Raw genomic sequence first — 18,881 nt, 5'->3', positions numbered from 1 at the left:
TGATTAGGAAAGGAAATAACAAATCTATGTTTAGTTGCAAATTGTCTATTTTTTTAAATTTGCCATTAAGTGAAAAATCACTTTTTCATTAGGAAAACTTTTAAAGTGGCCTGAAGAAGAAAAACCAATAAAAATCTGTATTGAAATGGCCTTTATTTAAATCAGTTTAGTTTGCCTTGGCCATTCACAGGGTGCTCTGTGTTGGCTGCTTGTGAGTGATGATGTCAAACCTAAACTTCTGCCTCTCATGCACATCCACTATTTACTAGAGGAATTGGTCTCCTGACAGATGCAGATTTCTGTGACGCAAAAATCCAAGGTGCTTGCTGGTGCTAGGGTCCAGTGGCTCTGGCTGCACAAGAGTTTCCATTCTGTACCTCAGCTTTATAACTTTTTTTTCCAAACTCTTGACTTTTGGACTGATTTTCCCTTCCAGCTTATCTGCTGCCAAAAGTGGATTTCTTTTTTGGAAAGCTGGAGCAAGGAACAGCTTGCCAGTTTTGGAAGATGAGAGTACTAGTCCTTAGGAAAATATGGGAGGTTTTGGTTTTTAAATTAAAGTATGTGGAAGCAGAAAGTTAAGATGTTCTGGAAGACAAGTTTGGGAGGCAGAGAGGAAGCCTTGATTTTGAAAATATTGAGCTATGGTCTGCTCAAAATCCTAAGCTATGAGTTTGTTTTTCTCAGAGATTATGGCAGAGAGGGGATCTGCCCTGTAGGAGTGATATTTGAGAAAATAGCAAATAACACTGGGCTTGATTGTCCCCTCTGCTCTGGTGAGACCTCATCAGGAAGACATGGATCTGCTGGAGTGAGTCTGGAGGAGACCATGGAGATGCTCCAAGGGCTTGATCCAGGCTGGGAGAGCTGGGGGTGCTCACCTGGAGAGGAGAATGCTCCAGAGAGACCTCAGGGCCCCTTCCAATGCCTAAAGGGGCTCCAGGAGAGCTGGAGAGGGACTGGGGACAAAGCATGGAGTGACAGGACAAGGAGGAATGGCTTCCCACTGCCAGAGGGCAGGGATGGATGGGATATTGGGAAGAAATTGTTCCCTGGGGGGTGCTGAGGCCCTGGGGACAGGGTGTCCAGAGAAGCTGTGGCTGCCCCTGGATCCCTGGAATTGTCCAAGGCCAGGTAGGACAGGGCTTGGAGCAACCTGGGACAGTGGAAAATAGCACATTCTTGCTCTCAGATATTTTAATTTGCATTGTGTTAAATTATTCTAATTCTATCACTAATTTGGCTTTAAAATGAAGAAAGGTAGATTTAGATGAAATGTTGAGAAGAAATTCTTCCCTGTGAGGGAGGTGAGGCCCTGGCACAGGGTGCCCAGAGAAACTGTGGCTGTTCCTGGATCCCTGGAAATGTCCAAGGCCAGGTTGGACAGGGCTTGGAGCAGCCTGGGCTATGGGAAGGTGTCCCTGCACATGGCAGGGGTGGGACTGGATGGACTTTAAGTTCCCTTCCCACCCAAACCAATGTAATCACAATGTGATTACGTTGTTTTGTAAAACAAAAATAACTGCTGTTACTGCTTTTAAAGAAATTATTTATATTTTATTCCTTTGTCCTAAGCATTCCTAACATTAGGTATGTTTATTCTTCTGATAAAGTAAAAAATAGAGATATCTTCTTGAGGAAAGAACCTTCAGTTGGGAATGGTTGTTCCTGTTTGATGCTCTCTTAGCACTGAGAGGGTTTTGGGGTTTGGTTTGGGGTTTCTCTTGCCACACAGGGCTCTCTGTGCCATGACTGGCTGTCAGGGCACCTGGTGGCACTTGCACAGCTGAGGCAACTTTTAAAGTTTGATGTCACTATAGAAATCAATTTGAAATAAATCTATTCTACTTATCAGTCTTCTAATGATGACTTATTAAAATTATCTACAGTACAGTTAGATCAGGGTCACCAAGGAAAGCTGTTGTTAACTGCCTGTTTGGTTTTTTTGCCCAATTTTTTCTTCTTTTTTTAAAATGTGAAATAATTCAGCAATATCAGTAGTCATTGTCTTGGCAGAAAATAAAGGGTAATTGAGAAGTTTGGAATGGAAAGTATGCCATGTTGTGAATTTGTATTGAAAGCAGGACCTTTATGAAATGCATTCATGCAGCTACTTGCCCTGATGTCAAAATTACAGTAATTAAGGAATTACTTCAAATATTTTGCTTTGTGCTGCTTTTATGCAAATTAAACAATGACATGGAGCTGCCCACTATGTTACTTTCATTTCTGTCTACTGCAAAATGTTCAGCTCTTTGAAAAGGATGGTTATAAATGCAGTAAACAACTTGAGGAACCAAATAGTTTTAGGAGGAGTTTTCCCAAAGAATTTGAGGCAAAATAATAAAAGAATGTGTTCTGTCTCAAGCTTTTGAACCCCATTTTTATTTTAAAATAAAATTAATACTGTTCTTTCAAAATGTGACATTTATCCTTTGAAGGATGCAAAATGATACTGAGCTTAAACTGAGGTTTTTCTCAGCTTTTCATTGTAAATGACACCCAAAATTACAGTTGGTAGCCCAAGCAAAATTATTTTACGTTTTTAACATTTGGATGGCACATTTATAATTTAATTGGTTGCCAAGTGCTTCTAGCTCCAACCATCTAAATTTCTTCATCTCCAGTTTCTCTTGGAGGAGCATGGACTTGACAGTGGAAGGAGAGAAGTGCCAGGGATCTGTGCCATAAGGCCTCTTTTTTTTTTGGGAGAGATGAAGGCAGCTAGATTGTATTCAGGCACGGAACTTGATGGAGCCAGGAGACATGGCTCAGTTGAAAAGGAAGAAAGCTGTGCATTAGAATCCAGTTAGGATAATTTTAATGCCTGTATGGAACTAGCCCTGCACACAGATTCCTTGATCAGTGCAGCACAGTTTGGCTGTAAAACTTGTCTGATTGTTAGCAGGCATCTTTCAGGAGTTAATCCAAGTGTGTCAGTTCTAACAAAAGGTGGTTGTTGGAACCAAAATTGATTTTTGTTTCATGAATGAGAAATCAGGGACCTGGGTCACAAGACATGTTCTGTTTGGAGGTTTCTAAAGGTTTGTACCAAGAAAAAACAAGGTGCATGTCCCATTTTCTGCACATGAGGTTGGTCAGGGTATTGCTGCCTCCCCACAAACATTGCTGGCTGAAAAGTGTTCCCTTCTGTGGGGCCTGGGAAAAGGAGGTGTGCAATTACAGTTGTGTGGGTATGGACCTTAAAAAACAAGGCTCCTACTAGATTTGAGGAGATTTCCTTCTGTTCCTATTTTAAGATTTATGCACAAATCCATAGCAGAGTCCACTGGAGAGAAACTGAGGGAGCTTGAGGAATGACTGAGGGAGCTGGGGGTGCTCAGCCTGGAGAAAAGGAGACTCAGGGGTGCCCTCATCACTCTCACAGCTCCTGAAAGGTGCCTGTGCTCAGCTGGGGCTGGGCTCTTTCTCCAGCAGCCCTGACACAACCAGAGCACACAGTCTCAGGCTGCACCAAGGGAAATTGAGATTGGATATTAGGAAAGAGTTTTTAACAGAAAGAGTGATAAAGTTCTGGAATGGCTGCCTGGGGAGGTCGTGGAATCACCATCCCCGGGTGTGTTTAACAAAGCCTGGATGTGCCAGGGTTGAGTTGAGGTGTTGGGGCTGGGTTGGACTCCATGGGCTTTAAGGTCTCTTCCAACCTGGTTATTCTGTGAAGAGCAAGAAATGTGTTTCAGTTAAAAATTAAAAAAAAAAAAAAAAACTTGATTTCATTTCTCCAGGCATAAATATCTCCTGTGGCAGAGTCTGTAACCTGCATGGGAAACATGCAGGAGGCCCCAGAGAGAGAATGTAATTTCCTGGAGATGTGGTTTGCCATTGCCTGTATCATTCCTTATTTCATTGTCACCATTTAAAAACCAAAACCCATACCCACAGAGTCTTCTGGCAGCACAGATTTTGACTAAAAGAATGCAACTGTATTCTTCCCAAGAAAACACCTTTTTAGATATCACAAAACCTGTTCAGAAAAAGAGATGAGTGCTCATATTCATGTACCATGTCAGCACTCAGCCTGGCATCTCTGTACCATCTGCAGTCACTGAGAACTGTATAATTTCTCCTGACTTGCAGTTTTATTTAGGGGTTTCAGCATTAGTGGCCTGAGCCAGTGTGATACCAAGAAACTTTTTGAATGATTTATGTTTGCACCAGATGAATTCACCTGACTGAAGCTGTGGCTGCTCTTACAGGTACCCTGGCTGGTGAAAGCCTGAGTGAGAGGTACAAACCCATCTTGTGTCCTGCTTCTGTGCTTTTCTCTGAGGTTCCAGGGTTGCATTCAGTCAGCTTTGCTCACACCACTGCAGATACCAAGGCTATTTCAGATTTGCAGCACTGCAGTGCTGTCAGACTTTTTCTCTATGAAATTTTAGGGTTTTTTAAGAGTTGTAGAGGCATTTGCGCTGTTGTAAAAACATTGACAGTTTATATCTTTTTCCTGTAAGAGGTGATTACTTTTGAATTTTTGTGCACCTCAATCATGTGAAACTGTTTCCCCAATATACCCCTTTTTTAAAAATCTTTTAAGCCTAAAATAACACATTCTTGCTCTCAGATATTTTAATTTGCATTGTATTGAATTATTCTAATTCTATTACTGATTTGGCTTTAAAATGAAGAAGGGTAGATTTAGATGAAATGTTGAGAAAAAATTCTTCCCTGTGAAATTCTTTCCTGATGTGAGGGAGGTGAGGTCCTGGCACAGGGTGCCCAGAGCAGCTGTGGCTGGAAGTGTCCAAGGCCAGGTTGGACAGGGCTTGGAGCACCCTGGGCTAGTGGAAAGTGTCCCTGCCCATGGCAGGGGGTGGAACTGGATGAGTTTTAAGGTCCCTTCCTACCCAAATCGTCCTGTGACTGTGATAATTTATTATAGTGCCTAATACTTTTAAAATAGGAACTATTCTGAGTTTGTAGAGTCATTACAGGACTCTGTGCCTGCTTTGATGGGAAAGTCATAGAGTCTTCCATCACTGGACTTTTCCAAATGAACAAAACCACAGTGGCATCAAGGCTGTCAGTGTATCCTGCTGGATAACCCAGTCATCCATCCCGAATGGTGCCACACCCTGTCCCCACAGCTGGGGGACTGCTTTGTGGCCATGCAGCTCCTGCTGCACCCTGCTAGGTTTTGTGTGTTGCTGGGATGTGCTGTGACAGCCTTTTGGATTCCTTGCTGGGTGATGCAGATGGGCTGATGTGTGGGTCAGAAGTGCTGGTTTCCTCCTGGTGCCTGCTGCAGTCAGAGGTGCTGAGAGCAAGCTGGGTGACTGAACCAGCAGCCCAAGTGTCACTGTGGAAGTCTCCTGGTCTCTCCTGTAGCTGCTTCTGCTGATGTTTGTGGCCTTGGCCCTAACTTGGCTCTCAGAAAGTGTTTGTGAGTGAGTTGGTCGAGGGAGAGATTCATGGGAAGGGTTCCCCAGGCAGCGTGGTGTGAGAGGAGGTTTGGTTGGGTTCCCGCTGTCCTCAGGCATTTCCAGCCCGCTTGGTGCAAAGGCTGTGGCTGGCTCTGGGGTTCCTGGTGTGGGAAGGAGTGAGGGTCTGTGTGGAGCAGGGCTTTGGCAGCTCCTGCTCCAGGCCACAGCACTCAGCTACACAAACAAACGTGTGGGTTTATTGAGGGAGCTGCAAATAGCTCGCAGCTGCTCTCCTCAGCTCTCTGCTGACCCTGCTGGGAGCAGGAGGCTGGGGGTGGGTGACCTCCAGTGGCCCCTGTCAGCTTCAGTTCCTCTGGTTCTGTGAAGGATTTTTGGATGGAGTCTTGTATATTAGATGTTTGTGTGTTACAGTGATGAGAACAATGTGAATATTCTTTGTAGGAATAGTAGCCTCTTCCAGCCAGGTCTCCTAAGCTCTTGGAGGTCTATTACTCACCCGAGATAGCTCAGCTACCTTTGGAGGCATAAAAATCAGCAGGATGGCTTCTGTTGCAGTGTTGGAAACAAAAAGGTTTAATAAAAGGTAAAATAACAAACAGAGAAAAACTGAGCCAGGTGCAAGAAGTCCTCCTGCCCCTCGTAAAACACCTTACAAAAGCAATTAGTTTCTATGATCTCTTCTTTTTCTAGTAAATTGTCTAGGCAGGGCTTTTTTTCCTCTGTCCAGTTAGCTATCCTTAAGTTTGAGATTAAGTCCTCAAGGTCTTGTGAGGTGTCTTTTTCACCTGATTGAGGGGAGAAACTTCTGGGCTTCTTTCCTTTTTGAGGGGACAAAGGATAGTTTTGTCACTCTGTCAACAGAGGAGCATATTCCTATACTTTGTGATAATTTTCTCCAGTTTATAAAGATGCCATTTGTTTTTGCTGTAAACTTATTCTTATTAATCTCACTGTAACTTTTTTTTTATTATTTCCTTAGTCAAAATGCTATGGCCAGACGTTATTGACAGAAGTCTACAAGCATCTGAATTTGATTGAATCAGACTACTTTGGAATTGAGTTCCAGAATATCCAGTCATATTGGGTGAGTACAGTTCCCTAACAAATCTAGTATAATAAAAAGGTTGGGTGAATGCAGTTCCTTGAGTGACAAAAATTTCTCAGCCTGCTGCAGTTTCCTGTAGTCTCCTGTGGGATTATCTCTTGGATTCTTGTAAATCTATTTCACTCAGCAAAATGACAGGAGCTATTGAAAAAGAAGGAAGGAATCAGATCCTGCTTCTTAAGTCTCAAAAATTATATAAAGAAGTTAAATAGCTGGTGATGCTCCCACTTGCAGGGACAGAAATAATATCCTTCTTTCCTATGAAAAAGAACAAAGTGTACTCTGCAGAGCACTTATAAAATCAAATTGTGGTGTGTAATTTTGGTAGTGTTCATATTTATCTTCAGTTAATTCAGTCCTCAATTAATTTTCCTGAAGAGCCATTACAAATCTCTTTCTAATCAACAAAAACCTCAGCAGGCACACAGGCCTGCAAGCTTTTTAAATCATTGATCTAGATCAATGCTGACACCTTTAAGCCTCCTTGTCACTTATCCTGAACCTTGCAAAGAGGACAATGTGCCTTCTAAACTAGAAAATGTTCCCCAAACTTTCCTTTCATTTTGATTTCTTTTGGTTTTTTCAGGTTTTTTTTTAATTACTTTTTTTAGTTTTAGGACTCACATGCAGAGAATGTGATTGAGAACATAGGGAATGCTAATGACACTATCCATGCTGCTCTTGAGCTGAGGAAATACACTAAAGCTTGTTTAGTTTCTGTAGCTTGTGCATGGTGTGCAAACTGTTCCTACAGCTAATAATGTTCTTAAAATCCTCAGCTGTCTCACAAACAGAGCAGTAACTAGTAAGGACCAAACATAATTGTCTTGTAACAATCTTCTCTTTGGAAGAGTGGGGAAAATAAAAGGTTGAGCTTCCAGATATTTTGTATTGCTTTTATTGCTTTTGTGGATTCTCCTTTTACTAGAACAATTGTCTTTCTTGTCAAACACACTTGTCAAAAGGGAAAAAATGGTGAGAAGTTAATATTGAGTAAAAAGCCTTAAGTAGGTAGGGAAGAGTGACAGAAATAGCACGGAAGGGAAAAAAAAAAAAACATTGGAGCTTTTCATGTTCTGCAGAGTTTCTGTAATTCTGCAGCCTGGCTCCTGTCAGACTGTGGGTTTTGGCATGACTCCTGCCCTCTTGGCACTGGGGCTCTGCTTTTGCTGACCTGGCTTTTCTTCTGTCCAGATGAGCTTTAAGCACAGATCAGTGGCTTTTGTATTGATGCATGAGAAATGTCAATTCACACAGATAAGTACACTTTTTGTAAAGCAAAGGAATTACTGCATTGAGGAACAAATGCTACTCATAAATTACTGCTTAATTTGAATTTACTTTTGATGTTTTCATATTATATTAAATAAGAATGTAATTTTTTTCTCTTCAATTTCAGATTTGGCTGGAACCTATGAAACCTGTTATTAAACAAGTACGGAGTAAGTAGTTTTAAAAAAGGAAGTTTTCCTTAATTTGCATCTTCTTTATGTGGGTTGCTTTCACAATTACCACTTGATTTACTGGTTGTGCTTCCCTGTAAAACACACATGGCAGGGGTGAGAGTGGTTCCTGCTGGGGCATGCTAACCTGACATTTTAATAGGCAGTATGTGGTGGGTGGAATGGAAACTTCCTGCGGGTAGGGTTCTTTCTCTGATAAATATCTGGATAGGTTGGCTCAGCTGGTATTGTCTTGAAGTGAAATATAACACTTGCTGTGTTGGCTTTTGGAAGTTGTGTTGTCATACCGTGGGAAGAAAAAGGAACATTTTGGCTGATTCCCATGGCAGCTCTTTCCACAGGCTCAGGAGCAGCTTCCCTGGAGGAGCAGGGGTGGAGATGTCCCACCGAGGTGGTGGCTGCAGTGTCAGAGCCTCTGCCTTGGCTGTGAAATGTGGTCTTGTCTTTATACCACCTAAAAAGTGTTAATGTGACAGGCACTTTAAAGGCCCAAAACAGTTGAAGGATGCAGATTGCTGGTTGGTTCTTCAGTGTTGTTGAAAGATTAGATCCAGCTTTTTGTTTTTTCTCTGTGGAACACAGTTAAGCAATTTGTTTGTTTTGTGGTTCTGATTGTAGAGGCTTTGTGGAGGAACGAGATCAGGAGGGTGTGGTGGATTCCTACTCCTTTGCAAATCTTGAAAATGAGTCCTGGGAAGTAGCTTTTAGCTACTCTTCTGTCTAAAATTGATTGCCAGAAAATATGAAATCATCAGTTCTAGCTCATTTTCTAACTTTAAGGTCATGATCTTTGACTTTAGTCGACACTGTTTTTTAAGCAGGAGAACCAAATCATCTATGAAATAGGGCTCCCTTGGGAGAGTACAGAATATTTCACTCTATTTTCCCTGCCAAAAAGATGTTGGGAGTGCTGTCTTTTTATGTGCTCCTGGCTAGAAGGAATTATGTCCCAATCAAAAGATCTGATGGGTCATAGGTCTGCAGTGCTGCTTGGTTGCTCCTTCTGTATCCTCTCCTTTACTATATAGATTGTGGAAACCTGACCCTAGACCACACACAGTGTTCCCTGATGATACAAATATTGTTCTAAAATGGTCTAAAATCATGGGGATTTACTAAGATTTATGGCTGCTTTACAGTCTGCCACCCATGTTGTGGTGCCAGTGAAACTGAAAGATTTATTTCATTTTTTTTGTTAATATTATTCTGTAAGAGATACCAGTCAGTTGTCTGGCAAATCTTCATGTTCTAAAATCAATTTTAAATTGACTGAAATGTCCTATATTCTATATACTCGGGAGTTTGTTTGCTTGGGTTTTTTTTTTTCCTTTTTCTGTAGAATGTAATAATTTTGAAGTTAAACTTCTAACTTTTAGCCCAGCAGCAGGGGAACAGAGATGTTATGGGCTTTAAGGTGATGTTGCTCAAACTTGTTGGTTGATGTTGCTGGTGATTGTACCTGCAGATAGGCACTTCTGAGTCTTTGACATCCTCTCCAAAAATGGAATTTCTTGGTTTACTCCCAGTTGGTTTGAGCTTTGTGACATCCATTAAACTTTGTCTTGTGTGATAAGGTTTGGAGTGTTTTAATTAATTTCAAATGAATGCAGTCAGTTTTACTAGTGAGTTACTCCAGATGAGAAGGAGTTTGGATCCAAATTTTCAGCCTCCTACCAGACACACAGTATCAGGTTGACATTTGGGTACCTTCTCTGAGGTGCTGCTGCTTTATATAATACGGAGTTGTATTCACCATTCCTGCCTGGGTCATTTTTCCTCACATCCTTTTGGTTTCTTTCTTTTGCTCAGACTTGGCTTCTTAAAATAAATTCTGAATATTGTTTAAGACTGGGCAAGTGTTTCTTTTCCTAATTTATTCATAAAGGAAAGGCAAGACTGGCTAACAAAAAGAGGAGGGTTGTGCTACAGAAGCAAATATGCAGTATTATGTTTTTAACTTTTTATATTTATTATTATTTGATGTAAATGATGCTTGAAACAATTCCAAAATTGCTCCTACATTAATACTTCCACTTGATTGGCATCAGTAATGTGCAGGACTCTTCTTAACCTTGTGAAGGTCTTCCAGAGGCTCACAGTATTTTCAGAAGTTTGATGTAAAATTTTGGGCTTTTAAGTGGAATAATTAAAACTATTTATTTCCCTTACTTGGTTTATGTCTAGAACTGTAGAATCCTTAGTCTCTGCCAAATGTGGGCTTTCTGTGTCATTATAGGGTGTTATTTCCAGACTCTTTCAATTTCTAGATACTACAATGTAATTAGGATGTGGATTTTAGGGAGGTTTTTTTGGGTTTTTGCTGTTGTTTTTGACCAAAGCTTTGGTAATTCTAGAATTGGAGGCTAGGAGCTGCTCTTGTCACAGCTGTGACAGTCTGTGAGTTCTCCCAGCTACTTGTCAAAGAGCAAAGTTTGTTATTCTCTCATTAGCAAACGAGAGGATGGGTGAAGGAATGTTTGGCCTGTGGGAATCAGATATTCCAGACAGAAAAAATCAGTGTACTTTGGGACTGATGGGGTTAAACTGGACTTGGTGAAGCTTTGAGAGCTCCTGGTGTTTCAAGTAAATTAAAAAGCAAGCTACTTGTGCTCCAACAAGTTTGATTTATTTTTAATTTGGGTAAGTTTACTTTGAAACATCAGTGGCACAGGGAGTCCCTGGGGGCACTGCCTGGCTCTGGTCCAGGGTGTGCCTGTGCACATCAGGTGGATGCTCAGCAGGCTCCTGGAAGCACAGCCTGCCCAGTGCTTTGCCTGCCTCTGGAATACTTGGCCTCATTTGCTTTCAGGCAGGAAAAACAATGTGAAAACAGTGGTGCCCAGTCCTGGCATGGTGAGGGAATGTTGTAGTCTGTAGTAATTCCTTCAGAAATCCAGGTGAAACAGGGATTGTGGCTCCACAGGCTTAGTTGTGATGCTGGAACTGATAATTTAGAGCATTATGGACTGTTCCAAATAGTAACCAAGGATTCTCTTTAGTTTTGAAAATTAAATTAGTTTTCTGGAAATGGGAGGAAATGTGTATTACCAGGCATGCTGGGAGCAGGCTGCAAACACCTTTTATCTGCATGGGGAGCCAGCCAGGTCTGCTGGCATCAGTGCTGATGGTGGAGGTGGGTGTTGGGAGCCTGTGGGATGTGTCTCCCTTCTGGGACCCTCTCCCTGGGTCACCTCTGAGAGTCTTAATGCAGCCAAGCAGCTGCTTTGGGGTATTACAGATTTCACACTGCATGAAACTTTTTCCAGTTTCAGCCTGCAGACTCACTTTGTCAGTGGTGACCAAGTTCCTCTGGAAAAAAGCTGCTTTATCTCACTTGACATGAACAATCTACACCAGAGCCTGCTGTGGTTAGCTTGGATTTGAAACTGGCTAGAATTTCTCTGTGTTGTTTCTCTGCCTGTTGGCAAACAGAATATACCTGTGTTTATGAGGAAAATGACCAACTTTTCTTCTAGGACCAAAGACTACAATGCTTCGTCTGGCTGTGAAGTTTTTCCCTCCTGACCCTGGTCAGCTGCAAGAGGAATATACTAGGTAAAGTATTTTTAGAACTATTGGACATGCTTTATGTACTGAATTAATAGAGTAGGAAGGCAGCACAGCTGCTTCCAAGCAAAACTGAGGTGGAAGATGAATCAAAGAGCACTTACAGTGAATGTTACAGTTTCAGCAGACATGTGTTGGCAGATGAATGTTATCAGAAAAAATACTTTTCAGAATAGAAAAGAGCACAGGTTAGGGCTTTCCAGCATCCTGGTGTCAAGGGAGTCAGAGTATACAGAAAATACTAATGTTTGTAAACAGTGTCTATAAAAATAAATATAAATATAAAATAATCAGTACATGTTTTAATAAGTGATTTAAATTTCCAAACACACTCTGTACTTGCAAACACACTTTACTGTCCACAGTTTTAACCATGCTGACCATGGGTTATTTTTGGGGATTGCTAATCAATCTGTGGTCAGTTTAGCAGCCCTATCCACCTGCTAGCACCTGGGGACCTGGTTTGAAGTCTGCCTCTAACAAAGACATTACCCAGATATTGGTGTTTAAAGAGCTCATTTATTGCTTTTCACAGTTTCACTATTTTAATTGGAATTTCTCTCAGAGAGGTTCCTTATTATCCTTCAGATGTATTTAAGAACAAACCAGCATGAGAACAGTTGTGACTGTCTCTTGTAAGGAGAAATACTCTCTAAATATTTCTTTTGCACCAAGTTTTCTTGTGTTGACTGCTGTTTCATATAGGAAATTCATTAGGAATGCAGCTTTTTAGAGCAGGAACTGTATTTTGCCTGTTTATTATTTATGGTCTGCACTTAGAGCATCTGGGTAGTTAATGATGCTGTTGATGATATTGTATTCTCTATGGTGAGTGCATTGAAGAAACTGAGAGAGACGGACAGAAAGCAGAGCACACTTTTTGAGAAGCCTTTAATGCATACATACTGTACTTAAAAAAATTAAAAACCCCTATTATTCAAAATGTATAACTTTTATTATATTTTACTTCAGGAATAAAGTTTTAAAACAAACTCTTCTTTTAAAAAATCTTATTACCATCTCTTAGGGTATAATTCAGTAAAGAAAAAGAATCAGTCTGTCAGTTTGAAGGGTTATAGTTGTGAGTTGTTGCCTCTTTACTGGAGTCCTTACTGTATCTCCTTCCAAGTAAAAGGAGCAGCATACAAAACTGTTCAACAGAAATGATTCCTCTTTAACAACTGAATAGGAAATATTTCAGTGGAACTAATAGAGCAGTATAAGAAAAGTAAATTGAACTTCTTACTGTCTTTGTAGGCTGCTAATATAGTTCTGGAGAATACAGCTGTTGAGTAGATTAGTTGAGTGCTAACAGAAAGGTTTATCAGTTTTCCTAACAAAATACTGAAATCAGTGATATTCCTCAATATTTTTTCTAATAGATGAGATCACTTGAAATGTTCTTTAAGTTTCTTTCCAGCTAAAAATGACAGCTGCTGTTACTGCACAGATGAAACCTGCTTAAAACATGGTTTTCCTTGTGCTTCCTTGTTCCTGTGAGTCTTTTTGTGCTGATAAATTGCACTGGAACAGTCACAGGTTATTTTGGTTCAATTTGACACTCCTTGCTAGCCAGGCTGTTGTTATTCTTTGGAGAGCAGAAGGATCAGGAGATGCTGCTTTTATAAACTCCTGCTCAGTTGTTCTATTGTGTTTTCACGTGTCAGGATGTAACTCCAGCCCTTGTACTCTCCTACAGGTACCTGTTTGCATTGCAAATCAAGAGGGACCTGGCAGAGGAGAGGCTGACCTGCAGTGACAACACAGCTGCTCTGCTGGTCTCCCACCTCCTGCAGTGTGAGTATCCCAGCTGGGCTGACTCTGCTGATGGTGCCACTGCTAACCCACATTAAATCACATAGAGAAGCTTTTGGTAACTAAAAGAAATCTTTATCTCACAGTATTTCTTCTCCACACACTGTAAAAATGTTGGGTTTCAACCCTGGGATGGTCATTAGGGGGAGGAACAGCTGGTGCTTATGTATGAGGTAAATTTGGCTTCAGAGGGGTAGTGCAAAACCAGCCCCTTGCTGTTTCCCTGGCTCTGCAAGCTCTGCTGCCAGCACTCCACATCTTCCAGACAGCTGTTCCCACCTCTCTAGGTGCTCCCTTGGCTTCACTTCTCACTTTCCCTGTGCCTGGGAGGAGATGGCTGTACAGGAACTGGGCTGAAATGCAGCTGAGAACCATGTTGGAACAGGTTCTGCTTTCCTCCTTGCTGGGACTGAAAATAGAAATGGGAAGCAATTTATTTGGAAGCACTCCATGCTGCTGCTGGCTCACTCTGTACATGCTTAAAAACCTAAAATGTGGCCTTTGAGATGAGGAGGTTGGAAACCCTGAGTGAGTTCTGACACCAAATTGCTGCAGCTGAAGTGTTCACAGGTCTGCAATCCAGACAGTCTTTGGTGGCTCTTTGCTGGCTGGAAGCCAAAGCTGATCAATAATTCTTCACATGTGCACTGCTGAGTAGTTCTTGGTTGTCTAATTGTGCAATGCAATATAGCAATACAGTTAAAATAGTATTTCTTCTGGTGATTTTATTGGAAGAGCAAATCTGGCTTGTGTGTGTGCAAAACTAAACCTGCTCATGGTTTTCCAGCACTGTGGAGCTGATGAGAGAATGTCACCATCAGGCCTTGCTTAGCCTGATTCTGCTCTTCTGGAAAATGTGAGAAAGAACAGATTCATTTTCAACAAAACTATTTTACAAAATATTCAGTACTTTTGACTCATTCATTCTTGTGCTGGCTACGTTTTAAATAGGATTTGCTGGGTTCTTGTTAAGAGCAATCCCACTCCTTTCTCTGACAGTAGCTGATGGCAGATGCCCTCAGGCACAGAGCAAGCAAATGGCAGCTCTTCCTTTGCTGCATCCATCCCATAATCACTGCACAGCACCACAGATGACTCTGCATCTGTTTGGTTGCCCTTGTGTTTGTCTAATTTTTGAATTTTTTGCATCCTTCTGTAGAAATGAGCTTCACAGCTTGGTTTTTGGGAAGTTTTTAGGACAACATATGTACTTTTCTATTTTAAAACATTTTAGTTTGGAATTTAATGTTGCAACTTCATATTTTTTTTATCAGAAAAAGTGAATTCTTAAAATTTATTTATTCAACTTGTAATTTTATGTACATTTGCCACATGTTCTGCCTGCCTTGGGCTTTTATATTCCGAGCCAAAGACTTCTGATTGTTTTGTGTTGTATCAGGTGGAAGCTGTTCTGCACTTGACAATAATGCTTTTTTCTTCTGTAAATCTTCCTAAATTCACAGCATTGCATCTGGAAGACATGGATGCATGAAGGGGAGACCAAAATTCCAGATATAACTTGCTATCTTCCCAAGTAGCCTTGTCTATTACTATTTTGCATACATATAGTAAAAAATAAATTGAAATATGCTGTTTGGTATAAGGTATTTGTAAGGAGGAAATGTTCAGACCACCTCAGGGTCTTCTAAGCATTTCATATCTTGCACCCTGAAGAAGTCTAAATTTTCCAGACAATGTTCAAATACTGCTGTAATCCCCAGGAAGTCAGCTTGGCATAAATGTGATTTTGGTAGAATGAAGCTGGATAAAAAACATGCACAAATTTAGAGCACTTAAAGGTCTCTCTAATTTGTTACCAAGTATTTTCTGTCATTGTTCCTTTTCCATTGTTCCTTCTTACTCTAACATGGTTTTGTGTTCTGTTGTAGCTGAAATAGGGGATTTTGATGAATCAGAAGATCGAGAACACCTTAAAACAAACCAGTATTTGCCAAACCAGGAAAAACTTGAAGGAAAGATCCTGGAGTTCCACAGGAAGCATGTGTAAGTGAGGATTAGTGTAAACCACCAAGGGGACCCCTGGGCAGCTTATGGGCTTGCCTAGGGGAGGTTGAGCAGCTGCATGATAGGATGATATTAAGAGTGTGTAAATTAAACAACATTTACTTTGAGCAAGAAAGTTTGGTAGCAATAGTTACATAGTCAGGATGGAGTTGTTGGGCAGTAATTATTTCCTCAAGTGATTTTTGCAGTGTGCCTTTAATAAGGTCCCAAAGAAAGCTTGCATGTAATAATGGGTTTAGGCAAAATAATTCTTCAGAATTTTCATTCTACAAAGTTAAAGCTCAATTTTGCCAGCATATGCAGAGCTCTTGCTTTTGTCTCAATAATTAGAAATCAATTGCATTGTGTTCTTTTGCTACAAATTAAGCATAAGGGAGATGGAGAAGGATGGAGGGAGTAGGGAGGAAATAACTTCCATCAGAATTAATGCAACACCTTATCTTACAGCTGAGTGTTTTTGATTAAAGGAAAATTATTGGTGACAAACTCTGCTACAAATATAGAATTAGTTCCAACATGGAGTCAGGAACTGCAGAACCATATTTTTCTGTAATTTTTGAGATCTTGCATATTAGGCTTTAGCAATTTGAAGTTATTTTAAAAATTGTGAATGTCCACACACACATTTTATTGTGTTTTAATCCAAACTTAGATTTTTCTGTGTTCTCTGTGGGTGAACTCCTGGATTGTTGCTGACTGATTTTCTTTTAAGACAGAACAAAGATTTCTCAGGGCAGCATCTGTGTTTAAAGACACATCCTGTAGTATTGGGAAATTAGTTCCTGAGAATTTCAGTAATTAGATATTTGCTGTTTATGAGCAGTCATTTTAACTTGTACTGAAATTATTGCTAATGGTAAAACTTCAGTTTTGCTGATTCTTCTTGAAATCAGGTGGTTACTTTTTTCTGCTTTTGAACCTTTTGAGGTGCTTATGAAAATGATGAAGAAACAAAGGAAAAGTTTTTAAGTAATTTAAAGTAATTTTGAAGTAAACTGAAATATATGCTAGGATTCTTCACCTTGGGAGAAAGTAGCTGGAGTAGGGAAACCATTAATTTCATTATTTTTCTCTTCTCTGAAGAAAAGTGCTGAAATAATTAGTAATTTCAAAGCAAATTAAAAGGGGAACATCCTTTTCACAGAACTTGCAGCAATATTGTGATTCTACTGCAAGATGCTGTGGAATCTGGAGCTACCAATAGGTCATGCAAGGTTTTGATGACACCATGCAGGGCAGGCTGATGGCTCTGAAATTGGAGGTGAAATGTGGGATTTTTAGATCTAAGTACCCCCAGAGCATGGGCAGAGCTGCCCAGCATTTGTCACATACCAGGATTTGTTCAGTTGCTTTTGCTTGTGGGGAATTTTCCTGGTTTGCTTCTCTTAGAAAGGTTGTGACTGCCTTCTGAGTCAGGGACTGGTAGTTCTGTTCTGATCTGAGCTTTTCTTTTTCAAATAAGTTACTTCTAATAATTGGTTACAATAAGGAAAGTTTGTATTTTTGCCTGTCAGGAAGGAATCAGAGGAAGGGTAGTAGGTAAAGATTCATTGCTTCATAAATGTACTTTTCAAAATTAGTTGAATAAGAGTTGCGTTTAATACTGCCATATTATTAAAATTATTAAATCTTATTTTAAGGCAAAAAAAAAAAAAATTTAAGAAGTGTCCATGCAAGCCACATTTAGATTAACAGCTGAGGCATGAGATTAGAAAAGGTTTCATTTGAATGTTAATGTACCTGGGTACCTTGAAGGCATGTTTCAAATTTCCCCTGTGCCTTTGGAAACATTTTTTTAGAGAAATGTCATTTTGCAAGCAGTGCAGTCTTAAAATTAGCTGTGGCTTCCATGGTTTAACCCCAGCTCAGCCCCATGCTGCTGCTGGCTCCCCCTTGTTGGACTGGGGGAGAGATTTGGAAGGGTGAAAGTGGGAAAATTCACAGCTTGACCTCCAGACAGCTTAAATAGGTGTAGCAAAAGCATGCAAAGCAAAACCAGGAATTCATTCCTTACTTCCCACTGGCAGGCAGGTGTTGAGCCATCCTCAGGAAAGCAGGATCCCATCACAGGACACAGTGACTTGGGAAAACAAGCAGCATCACTCCAAATGTCCCCCTTCTCCTGCTTCCCCCAGCTCTGTATGCTGAGCACGAGGCCAGATGGGATGGGATATCCTTGGGGTCAGCTGGGATCAGCTGTCCTGGCTCTGCCCCCTCTCCCAGCCCCTCCCTGGGGGAGCTGGGTGTGGAGCAGGAAGGGCCTTGGCTCTGGGTGAGCTCTGCTGGGCAATAAGGAAAACACCCCTGGGTTATCAGAGTGTTCCCAGCTCAGATAGAAATCTCAGCCTGTTACAAGCTGCTGTGAAGAAAATTAACCCCAGCCCAGCCTAGCACACACATCTCTTCCCTCTCCCTAGCTCAGGGAATATTGACCAGCCTTTCCCATCCTCAGCAGGTCAGGGGGGTTCTGAGTTTTCTCAGTGCAGACACATTTTTCCTCATTTCTGTTCCAAGGAGCAGGCACCTGAGCATTTGGCTTTTTTCTGGTGAGCATGCCCAGTGCAGATGGACAGACAAAAATGCTTCTCTTTCATATTATCCTGGTGTGTCACATTTTTACTTTTTTCCATATATTTAATTTTTTATTTCCTTTAATTTACTTTATTATTCCCCCAGTTACCTTTAGCAGACTAATATTTTTGAGGCCAGGTTGGATGGAGCTTGGAGCACCCTGGGATAGTGGAAGGTGTCCTGGATGATCTTTAAGGTCCCTTCCCACCCAAACCATCCTGGGATTCTGTGATTCTTCCACTGATGATTGATTGCTCCTGACAGAGATTTCTTGTACAAACCAGGTGTTCAGGAAGAGAAACCCATTTCTGGCAGGATGGCTCATCTCCTCCAGATTTTTCTGTGTCACTTTCCTTCTGCCTGTTTTCTTTTTTATTTTTTTTTAATTGCTTCACTGTAGCTATCAGAAGTGAGAGAATGTCATCACCCTTAATAAAACAGAACCTCTGTATCCAGTCCATTCTGTAAATGGAGACTGTTGTAATTGGAAAGATGGCAATTGAATGCTTATTTTCTATTAAACATATTTTTTTCTTTTACATTTGGAAATACTTTCTTTTACTTTCAAAAAGAATAGGAATATGGTTTCTATACTTTGCAAATGTAGTAATGGTTAACAAGATGAGTTATATTTTTGGTGTAGCACATTAATTATTGCTTCACCAAGAGCCTGAATTAACCTATTTTATTTCTACAAAATGGAAATAAATAAAAACTATCTTCTATAGTTTATTAAAAATAAAATATATATATTTTGCAGATAGTGTATTGGTGCTGGTGCAGTTAATTCCTGACACCCAGACACCCAAAATACAATTTTTTCTGCCTTCCTGTGAGTAGTAGAATACTTGCTGCAAGGGGAGTTCAGGATTCAACATGACACATTTGGCCTGTGTTCACATGTCTGTGGTTTCTTTGTCTGTGCATACTTAA

General features: G+C 40.7%; 1 protein-coding gene across 3 annotated transcripts in view; it reads left to right on the top strand.

The window, feature by feature from the left end:
* The window catches only part of FARP2 (FERM, ARH/RhoGEF and pleckstrin domain protein 2), a 71,702-nt gene that overhangs the window by 13,848 nt on the left and 38,973 nt on the right, over positions 1–18,881 (top strand). For all 3 annotated transcript variants that reach the window (XM_050978145.1, XM_050978144.1, XM_050978146.1), the window contains exons 3-7: positions 6,382–6,486; positions 7,907–7,949; positions 11,447–11,525; positions 13,237–13,334; positions 15,242–15,356. In XM_050978145.1, the coding sequence (XP_050834102.1) occupies positions 6,382–6,486; positions 7,907–7,949; positions 11,447–11,525; positions 13,237–13,334; positions 15,242–15,356 (440 nt within the window). The remainder of the gene's footprint in view (positions 1–6,381; positions 6,487–7,906; positions 7,950–11,446; positions 11,526–13,236; positions 13,335–15,241; positions 15,357–18,881) is intronic.

This window comes from Serinus canaria, chromosome 9 (genome assembly GCF_022539315.1).
Source record: "Serinus canaria isolate serCan28SL12 chromosome 9, serCan2020, whole genome shotgun sequence".
NCBI lineage: Eukaryota > Metazoa > Chordata > Aves > Passeriformes > Fringillidae > Serinus > Serinus canaria.
Note: the sequence above shows the minus strand (reverse complement) of the source record. Positions and strands in the feature narration are given on the sequence as shown.